The 10472-nt window shown below is 44.5% G+C and overlaps 2 protein-coding genes across 5 annotated transcripts in view; one reads left to right on the top strand and one right to left on the bottom strand.

Annotated features, from left to right (window-relative positions):
- Window positions 1–63: 63 nt before the first annotated feature.
- CENPX (centromere protein X) lies at window positions 64–1635 on the top strand. Its single transcript, XM_082492430.1, has 5 exons — window positions 64–115; window positions 189–240; window positions 311–364; window positions 610–698; window positions 835–1635. Exons 1-5 carry the CDS (start codon window positions 77–79, stop codon window positions 847–849), a joined length of 249 nt encoding a protein of 82 aa, XP_082348556.1. The 5' UTR covers window positions 64–76; the 3' UTR covers window positions 850–1635.
- Window positions 1636–3516: 1881 nt separating this feature from the next.
- Window positions 3517–10472, bottom strand: part of ASPSCR1 (ASPSCR1 tether for SLC2A4, UBX domain containing) — a gene marked incomplete at its 5' end in the record, with an annotated part of 49824 nt that continues 42868 nt past the window's right edge. For 3 of the 4 annotated variants that reach the window (XM_082492359.1, XM_082492357.1, XM_082492358.1), the window contains 4 exons: window positions 3517–4667; window positions 5767–5954; window positions 6280–6349; window positions 7029–7080. In XM_082492359.1, coding sequence (XP_082348485.1) covers window positions 4654–4667; window positions 5767–5954; window positions 6280–6349; window positions 7029–7080 — 324 coding nt within the window. In that variant the 3' untranslated portion in view covers window positions 3517–4653. Of the gene's footprint in view, window positions 4668–5766; window positions 5955–6279; window positions 6350–7028; window positions 7081–10472 lie in introns of those variants that run through there. The other variant, XR_014269810.1, reaches the window with a different exon arrangement.

Genomic DNA, 10472 nt, shown 5'->3' with positions numbered 1-10472 from the left:
GCCGTGCGCCGGCCGCGGCGCTTCCGGGAGGCGGAGCCCCGCGCGCGCGCTTCCGGTGGGCGAGGCCGGCGGTGCCATGGAGGAGCGGGACGGCCGCGTCGGCGGCTTCCGGAAGGTGCGGCGGGTCCGGTCGGTGGCCCAGCTCTGCGCCGCCCCCGGCCCGCTCACCTGTTCTCCTCTCTCCGCAGGAGACGGTGGACCGGCTGCTCCGCCTCCACTTCCGGGACGGGAGGACCCGAGGTACCGGGGGGGCGGCGGCGGGCCCGGACGGGGCGGGCGCCCGCCTTCTCTAAGCGCTTTGTCGTTGCAGTTAACGGCGACGCGCAGCTGCTGATGGCGGAGATGCTGAAGGTCTTCGTCCGAGGTGAGCGCGCAGTCTCTGCACCCGGCGCCGGGCCCAGCGTCCGCCCGAACCGCCGTGGGGGCCCGTTACCGGCTGGAGGGCAGCCCCCGGCCGGGCACCCCCGTCTCCTCCCCGAGCACCCAGCCCGCCTCCGGATCGTCCCGCCGCGCTCCCGAGCGCGTCCTCCTGCCCGAAGACCAGTCCCGCGCACCAGCGGGACCGCAGGTACCGTCCCCGGCCCCTCTCACCGGCCTTTCCTTGCACAGAGGCCGCGGCACGAGCAGCACGGCAGGCCCGGGCGGAGGATCTGGAGAAAGTGGATGTTGAGCACGTGGAGAAAGTGCTGCCACAGCTGGTATGTAACGGAGGAGCTGGACCACTCTGGGATAGGATAAGGATGTGGGGCTGAAGCCGCTTAATCCTCTTCCTTGTGGGAGATGCTGAGGGAGCCGGCAGATGTGCTGACTGGCTCGCTGCTCTCCCCTTGGCAGCTTCTCGATTTCTAGAGGACTCATGAAGCACACGTGGCCTGCCAGCAGAAGATCCTGACCTGACAGCGAACATGTGGCTCATCCTCAGTCTACTCTAGGAAGAACAGCCTCAACTTTTTCTTTCGCTGCCATTTTGCGTCTGTTTCCCCTCTCCTTTACCAAGCACGACAAAGCCCCAGGCAACCGTGCTGTCAGATGCTATTTTTGACAAGAGGCTGCCACATGCTTGCTCTGGCCCGCTCAGTCTGTAACTGGTTTCCATCTTCCTGCTTTACTCCTTTAGCAGCAGCCTGCCCTTCACAGCACGGTGCAATGCTGTTGCGTTCTCAGCTAATGTGAGAAACAGGTGCTGCTTCACAGAAATGCATGGAAAGACTTAATGGCTGGAAACGTCGTCCAAACTTCAGGCTCTCATCACCTCAGCAGGCAGCTGTGGCAGAATCTTTAGGTCCGGCTCCAAGCCAGTCTAATGAATAGGTTGTTAACAGGAGCCCAGTCAGAGGCTCTTGCCAAAAGCAGGTAACTGATCTTTATTTTATAAATAAACAGTGTCTGTCCCTCACTACCTTCCAGTATTTCTCCAGGGCTGTGACATCAAAGAATGCTTGGAACCTTTTAACCATTTGATGTTCTTCTCAGAAGCCGCTTCCCCTCTGCTATAAATTTGTTCTCACAAAGAAACATCAATAAATTAAAACTGAGTCACCCTCCCTTGTGTAGGCTCTTTGCTGCAATTAATCATCGAAAGTCAAGTTGCTTCAAAGACTTGCAAAGTTTCCCCCTCACCCACCCTCTTCTCTAAATCTTTGTAGGACGAAAGGAAAAAGGACAGAATAACAAACAGCATGTGTGAGAATCCCACATCACGGGACAGCCTGGCCCCTCAGCCAGCAGGGGGGCCGGGGGGCGGGGGGGGGATGCTGTGAAATTAGAAACCTTACACATGTAGGCAGGACCCACCCAACTGAACTGGCTTTGTTGGGAAATCTATAGCTGGCTGCACGGAAAACAGCTGACACCAGCGTGTCTTAAGGACTGCACTCTCTGTTGTTGGCTATCTGTACTCTTTATGATTAGCAATAGCAAGACATTTTTTCCCCACTGACAGCTGTAGCAGGTGGAGGCTTGGTAGGTCACCGTACTCTTTCAGCCAAGAGCTATCAAGGTCATCACTCAGGACACCAGCCTCCTGGAAACTTCACCTAAACCCACAATTTAATACACATTCTGATGACAGTACCAGCTTAAGCAGTGCCCCATCCCTCTGCCCTGCAGCCTCTTTGCCAAGACAACTGTTTGTGCAGCTGTACAATGAAATCAATGAGGAACTGACCTAGTTTGGCCTTCAGCCCCACAACCATATGGTAAAAAAAGGCAGTAACAAAAAAAATGCAAGTAATACTACCTTTGAATGCCCCAAACCTCCAGGGATGAGTTCAGCTACAGTAGCAGAAGTGATGTTGAAACAAATCCAGCTCATCAGGTATCTGCGTGCATTGCTCTGTGGCAGGGTAGGAATCCTTGTAGCAGCTACCTTAGTGAAGAGCCTGCAGTTTTGAATATCAGGGCATCTTGTCCCTCTTAAAGAATGGACAAGCATGGGCAGAACTGACTGAGGTAGTGCACGTGGTTAGCAATATGAAGTCTCCTACTCCTCACCACTTAACCCATGAAACTGCCCCAGTAATAATGATATTGCTGCTTGTGTCCCTAAACTTTTCCTTCCGTTTTCTATCAGGTACTTGCAGGCGATAGTTATGGTGCTAGCTCTTTGTCAAAACGGATGGAATCAAAATAGCTAAGCAAATCAGTACTATTTGATATTGCCTGTGCTCTTCAAAAAACAAGACTAGCATAACTGAAAGCACACTACAACTTCCTACCAACCAGACTGCTTCTGTTTATTCTAACCCTGTGAATCAAAAACTCCAGCACAAGTATATCATGACCCATCATTAGCTACGGCTATTAGTTGGTCCCTGATATATCCTGCAAAGCAGCTCTAGCTACAGTCTACCTCTGGCCTCTGTGAAATGAGTAAGCCTGACATAGCACCTGAACCAAGATACAGATAGTCCTACTGAGCATAGGCTCAGCCCACACTCAATCCACTAAAGTAATAAACTTCAAACATTATTTTAACTTTTTTTTTTTTCCCCTGTAGTATGTCTTTTACAGCCTGTCAAGTGCAAGAAGGATTTGCTTTCCACAGTGAGGATTTAGAGCAGCAGCCGTACATAGTGCTTTTGCATTCCCCACCACCAGCGGCCGCAGACATTCCCTGTTTATGTTTGGGTGTTATGTAAGAAATCAATCAACATTTTTGCTAAAGCAATCTGCTCCCTCCAATTTGAGTCTCCCTGTTCCTCTTCCACCTTTCTTTCATGCCTCCCCCTCCCTCGGAGTTTCTTCAAAGCATCTGGGAGCATTTGGAAGTAATTAGACCTGAGGGGAAATGTTGGCCAGGCTGGGAGACAATGACAAGTGCCAGGAACCCTGGGTGCCCTTTCTAGCCACTTTGAAGTTCATTCAGATGGTACAAAGCTCCATTTTGCTTTGTTGAAAAAAAAAATGTGAGGAAGGGAATGAGGCATGACAGGCCCATTCAAAAGGGAGCAGGTTCCTGTGAACTGAGAGAGAAACTGAGTACTGGGGGAAGAAATATATTGTCAGAGACCAACAAAAAGGCCTCCTATGGCCGCTCTGCTTTATTACATCTACAAATTGTGCAGATGCACACGTAGTTCAGGGAACAACTGTCTATACAGGAAAATGGAAAACATGTTATTACCATAACAGGGAACCCCAGCTGTCCAACATGAGTCACTGATCCATGGAGAAGACTTCAAATAAAATACACACCACGGCTACTGTGGCACTATAGAGTTCACCTCCAGTATAAGTGCAATTCTAACCAACAACGTTCATCCCAGTACAACGTCTCCAAGAGGCAAAGATCCGGACTAGTACTTCCCTCCACACACTAACTGCACTGCAGAGCACACCTACTCTGCTGTAGAAATGTTCGGACCACGGAAGTCCACAGATTGAAGGTCACGTGAAGAGACCCTTTTACTGGATGTTTTTTCCTCACTGTAACTGTAATTACTGATGTTAATTATATGTAGTGAAAATAAAACACAGAGCTTGGGGCAGAAACAAACTCCACATGCATTCCATTAACAGATACCTGTGTTCTTTGTTAATAAGATTCTGGAAACAGAAAACCATACAAGTGCAGCAGATCAAGAGGTTCACAGGAAAAGCCTGTTTAAACTGTTTTAAGTGACCTAAATGGTTCCTCTGCACCCACTTTCCAGCCATCTATGCCCAGAATTATCAGCAGCACTAACTCCAGCCAGCAAGAAGCAGAAAGGTCTTGTTCTAGGCAGCACTTAACTATAGGTGAAACTGAATCAGATTGTATCTCAATGCTAGAATTCAGGCAGCTAGACTCAAGTTCTCTCTAAAGGTAGAACTGGGAAGATTTGAATTTAAAAATACGGATAGAAACAAAGTCCTTCACAGAAAGTACATAGGAATTATTTCCCCATTAATTCTCTTTTCATATTATTTGCATGCAAGAAATTGTAAATTTACCCTCTAACCTTGCTTCTGTAGTCAACGAAGACCACAAACAGGCCTTCCACTGCTCCAAAAGGTGAAGCTAGCATCTGAAATAGCAATTTTCTATTTATAACTAATGTTCATACAGATTAGATATCTCCAGGGCCACCAACAACTTCTTACACATTCTTAATAAGTTCATCAGGAAAGAGGCACAGCTGACTGCTCACTGATCCAGCAGCCCAGAATGTTTCATCTCTTCCCACCTACAAAATAAATGGAAAAGCATTAAAACATTTAATCATGTAATTTGCACTGTATCATTTTTCACTAACATGATCTTGTTGCTGAGGGTTCTATACACTGCTGTGCTCAGGCAACAGTTGGGTGGCACATAGGAGCACTTCTTAGGGAGATCGAAAGGTGAATACATCATAACTTTCAGAGCAGGGAACTTCACCCTACTTGTTATTAACATGTGTGTCGCAGCATGTTGTGAACATGCATGATAGAGCATGTTATTAACTTTTCATACCAGCTGTTAATGGGTAACCTGCACAGGTAGGTGAGATGTTACTTCATACTTTATCCAGATAATCTTTACTTAGGAAAGAAAGGCCTACTCTTAAATGGAATGCTTCCAGCATAAAGATACTGTTTCCCGTGTGATCTGCATCAGTACCCCAGTACCAGCCTAGAACCAGTACTCCAGCACCTAGCCCGTTCCCAGGGGCCCTTCTCAACCAACCTACCATATTTTGTACAAATTCTGATATAAAGCTACACATAAGCTATTGGTTCTGAGACTAAAAACAAGGTTGCAGTTTTCTGATCAGGGTAAACCAAGGAAAAATTTGTAATGGAAACTTGGTTGCAATCTTAACTATGGAAAAACACTACTGTTTTCAGTTAAAATTAAAAACAGAAAGACCAACTCAAAAAAATCAAGAGAAAGGAAAGCACTAAACCAGACTATACCAGCAAAGGAAAAACAACAACAGGTTTAACAGATGACGCGGGCCTTTGGTATGTAAAATATCATTCCTATTAGTATTTGAACTACACTAGCATAGTTAAGAACTCAAACACATTAAGCCCAGAACATAGTTAAGAGCGCTGCAAGCACATGGATTAGACATCAGACTCAACACTGCACAGAGCCTGCATTCAGATAAATCTCAGCCTTCACTGGAGAAGTCAGTCACAAACTGATCTGTGATTGACAAGCACTGAACCAAATGTCCTGCAAGTTTTATGTTGACACCTTCAAGAATACCGTCAACATCCAACACGTTTGGCACAGAGGAGCCCCTGCCTTTCTGGGGCATTCAGAATGAGAAGAGCTCTCCTCCGATTTCAGGATACCTGGCAGCTTCAGCCATTTGGGTATTTTCCCAGGGGCCCTTCTCAACACCTGTGGAGCTTCATGCACACTGGCTGGTTCTGGCTGCTCATCGGTCTTTTTGTCACCTCCCGCTTCTGGTTCAGACAGGGATGGAACTATTGATTCTAAAGATGATGAAGCAGAAGGAGCTAATGATTTGGACAAACATCTGAGGAAGAAAATAAGCAAACAGAATTAAGCTTCATTTTTTCATAATGGCTCCTTGTACCCACTCCCTTTAATCTTTTAAAGTCAGATTGAAAAGGCTCTTCTTTTTCATGATAAAAGCCCTAGGATTTACTTGATTTAGTCACTGAAATCCTACTTTGCAAAGAACAAAGCTATGAAGTCAAGTGTGACAGTATGACTCTTTCAGGAGAAAATTAAGTCCCAGCATCTCCAGAACACATTTCTTTGTAGCAAGATGGGCTCATTTCATGCTTCCCATCCCTGAAATACACACCCATTTGCAACTCCGTTCACTCCCAACATACCTGGCTACTAACAAATCAGCTGCCGAAGGGGAAACTGCAGAGCTCAGCAGGTCTGATTTCAGGTAACAATCTGTTTAAAAATGAAACCCAAACACTTGTTTGGTAACAGAGACATCAATCACCACCGAATCACACAGCTCTTGGCTCAGCAAATACCTGCTGTGTACTATACTAAATCCCCATCACCCTCCCCCAACTGACACAGGACGCTCTTAAAACTCTGACAGCTGCTTTCACAACTCAAGGTGCCCTATTTCATCATTCAAACCTCAAGATCTTGACATTTTCTTTCAGTGCTCACTGCATCTCAGAAAGAGCATGCTTTAATCTTTGGGAGAAACGGAGATTCTAAGCATAAACCAGAAGTGTCAAAGAATCAATAACTCAGATCTGTTCTCCCATCTCCAGCCAGTCCACTACAACAGGAGGTCTGTAAGTGTTTCGTAGTCATTTGTCTAGTTAACATTTTGAGCAATGGAATTTCCTTCTACAGTCATTCTTCTATCATTCTTGTCCCCGTAGCAGACAATGCCTACTCCAGAGCCTGACAAATCTAAGAAAGGTGCTATGTTTATATCTGTGCTCAAGCTAACTGACCAAGCTAGCTCTGAAGAGCTTCAGCCATTCGGAATGGAACATTTACCAGCATTCCTGAGGACTGCAGTATCTTTTGTTGGAAGAACTCTGAACATAGGGATGCAATTCTGGGTCTACTATAAGAGTTAGCTGAAGAGAGGAAATTCACTCACCCCTGCTCTCCTCAGATCCAAAATGAATGACAGCAGTTGGAAAGAGTTTAGCCTGCAGCAAAAGGGGAAAAGATTGCCAATTGTAGATGCTTTCACAGTTCACTGTGAACACTAGTGACAGGTTAGACAGCTACGGACAAATTCAGAGTTTAAGCTGAGGTCACTGAACCATCTATAATTCAGAGAAAGCTAAACTTGTGTAGAGTATAGGGCACTCAGGGTAAGACATGACGCAAAATTCTAAGATCTGTTCTACTACACACAGATGATGAGACCTGTACAGCAAACACTCATTGCGCTGATGACCTGCCATTTATTCTCCCCTGTCCCATATCTCAGGCCATTTTATTTCACCCACGTTCTCCACTGTTGAGCAGACAACATGGACATGATCAAGAATCTTCTGAGACCCGGGTGGCTGATAGTAAGAGAAGGAAAATCCAGCTATGCCCTCAGAAATCTCTTCTAGATTATTCTATCACATTTATACCCTGTCTCTGGTTGGAATTTGTCTAGTTTCAACAGCTTTCCAGGATGCAGTCCATCCTTTCACAAATCCAGCCTGAATTCCTAGTTCCTACTTGTCAGAATAATTGCCATATTCAAACATTTTTTTCATCCATTTAGCTCATTATGTGACCTAAATAAATGCAGACACGAAAAAGGCAGTCCTACAGTTATCAGTCTGATGATCTTTACTTCATCTGCAAATGTTATTAATGATTATTTTTTATTTATATATCTACCTCCAAACCAGATAAAAATAATGAACAGAGTGTGGCCAGAACTAATTCCAGCAAAACACCTGCATAAGTGATTTATGTTTTTCAACAATTCCTTTCTGACTATTATGTGAGAAGTCAGGCAGCCAAATCATAATTCATTTAGTGTGTGCTTTAATTACACTGTGTGGCACACCTTAAAAAAACCCCACATACAGGTCATGAAGCACTGAATCAAGTGAAAGTAAAGTTTAAGTATGCAAATTCATTGAGTCTGTGGTCTCTTAAGTTCTGTCTCCATATAGAAAGACCTATGATACAAGGATAGTGCCGCAGTGCCCTGGCTGACCACATCAGTGGAAAGGTGGGAGACATCGCCAGTCTTACTGGGAACGGCCCCAGAAAGGTATGCACCAGATTACCTTAAATCTTATCTTTTCGCCTACCTCTTCAGTGCTGCACAAGAATAAGCAATTTCTGGTAAATGCATACACAGAAACACATTAAACAGAGATCCCATTAGCTCTTAATCGATGAGAACAAACTCTTCCTTCTGCAACCCAGAAGCGCAATAAAGCCAGAGCCAGCTTCTGCCACTCTTCCATTAATGACGGCTCCACAGAGAGGCTCTCGGAAGGGGAAAAAAGGGAAAAAAAAAAAAAAGGGGGGGGGGGGGGGGAGGGAGGGAAGAAAAGTGGAAGTGTCCACAATTCTAGTCAGCAGGTCTGGTTCCTAATTTAACCTGTTTGTAAATTTACCACACTGCTTTATGCTTCAGTTTCCCCCATTTTAAGGTATATACTCGTCACACAGGAAGAATGAGATGGCAACTAGTATCTCTCAAGTTACTCAAATGTAATGCACCAGACAGTACCCGGCTTGTTGCAGTTCACTTGTTTTTCTCTAATTTTAAATAGCAACAAATCAAAATGACGAAGCTTCTGACAACTTATGTTGACAATGGCCATTCTCACCATCTTCTCCTTTCATTGCTTTACACTCAGTCTCTTATGTCATGGCTAAATAACTTTATTCAGCTACCTCTGCATAAATAAATACTGAATCAAATTAAATACAAACTCTGAATTATGTTCAACATACCAACACATTAAATGGCATTATACTGTGGACAAGTAATTTGTCAGTAGCTCAAATTATGACCTAATGAACAAATAATTATAAACATAAAAGAAAAGAAATTACTTTCAACTAGCCCTAAGTAATATATAGGACCAGATTCAAGCCAATAAGAAACAGTGATTACAATACAATAAAATTCAACACCATAAGAAATGAATACGTATGAACAATTAACGCAAACACCACATTTTAGAAAGACAGAGTTAACAAAATTAAGCATGTTGATTAAAGACCTGGAAGTCAAAGGAAATGCAAGTAAAATCCTTAGCTATTGAGTAAACATTACTTGGAAAAATTGAGTCTCAGAAATGCTGTGCAGCCCTAAATAGAAAAAAAAAAAAAAAAAGCAAGCATTAAAGCAAACTAGCAAATGTTATCATTTACCCATAAATAAAAAATGACGAAGATCTTTCAACTTTGGCAGCTAATACTTCTGAGGTTAATAATAAGGAATGAAGCAGCAGAATGGGTGTAGGGAAGGAAATTTGGGGAGCTAAAATAAAATTCAAGGATTAAAAAACCAATTATTTGGGACACCAGTTATTAAGATTGAGGAATCCAATTAAAGAAGAGAATTTCAATGACTTCTTTGGATCAGTTTCATCATCAGGGAGACTTGGAGAAGATTAATTTTGTTCTTGATCTGTAACAAACTGCAATGTGGGTAAGACCGAGCAGCTACAGGGGCAGAAATACCCTGCGCCGTCATTGCCACCAGAAAATCACTGAACAGTTGAGGTTGGGAAGAGCATCTGAGGACTCCTAGTCCAAACGCCCCTGCTCTGTGCAGGGTCAGCTAGAGCAGGTTTCTCAGGACCGTGATGTCCAGCTGGGTTCTGAATATCAACAAGGATGGAGACTCCACAGCCTGTTCCAGTGTCAGACCACCCTTTCGGTGGGTTTGGGTTTTGGTGTTTTTTTTTCCCCCTTTCATTTCAATGGAATTTCCTGTTATTCACATCCATTTCCTCATGTCCTTTTACTGGGCACCACTAAGAAAAGCCTGGCCCATCATCCCTGGTTTCCGATTACGTTTATTATATACATTGATGAGATCTCCCCAGAGCCTTCTCTTTTCGAGGCTTAACAACCCAAACTCTCTCTGCCTCTCCCCATGTCAGATGCACCAGTCCCTGAGTTATCTTTTGGTCCTTCTCTGGGAACCACAGAAACTGTAGAACTGGATTCATAGTCCCACTGGTTCAACCGAGGACTCACAAAAGCAACTGCAGGTAAGCGAGGAGGGTACCTACCTATGAACCTTGCTCTGCCACTTTCAGTGATTATAGTATGACACCGCACCCTCACAGAAACTGAAGCAGCAGAAAGACTGGTGCTGGAACTAAGTGATGCATTAAAAAGCTCTACATCACCATGTCCAGATGGTACATCCACATGTTCTCAAGGGACTGCAGAGTAACAGATTTAAAATTATTAAGCTTTGCGCTAAAAACAGACACTGCTGCAAGCACAGGCCTGTATTTTTAAAAGGGTTTGAAGGTGATATGCAGAAGATTAATACGATATGTTGTAACCAGCTGTACCAGTAGGGATTCTGAAAGAAAAATATCATACTTACCAC

This window comes from Vanellus vanellus, assembly GCF_965231255.1.
Source record: "Vanellus vanellus genome assembly, chromosome: 17".
Taxonomy (NCBI): Eukaryota; Metazoa; Chordata; class Aves; order Charadriiformes; family Charadriidae; genus Vanellus; species Vanellus vanellus.
Note: the sequence above shows the minus strand (reverse complement) of the source record. Positions and strands in the feature narration are given on the sequence as shown.

Bases quoted from the DNA above. Each gene is read 5' to 3' on its own strand.
- CENPX (XM_082492430.1), top strand. From the start codon at position 77: ATGGAGGAGCGGGACGGCCGCGTCGGCGGCTTCCGGAAG. The intron at 241-310 runs GTACCGGGGGGG...TTGTCGTTGCAG, and splicing joins CCGGGACGGGAGGACCCGAG to TTAACGGCGACGCGCAGCTG. The intron at 365-609 runs GTGAGCGCGCAG...TTCCTTGCACAG, and splicing joins GCTGAAGGTCTTCGTCCGAG to AGGCCGCGGCACGAGCAGCA.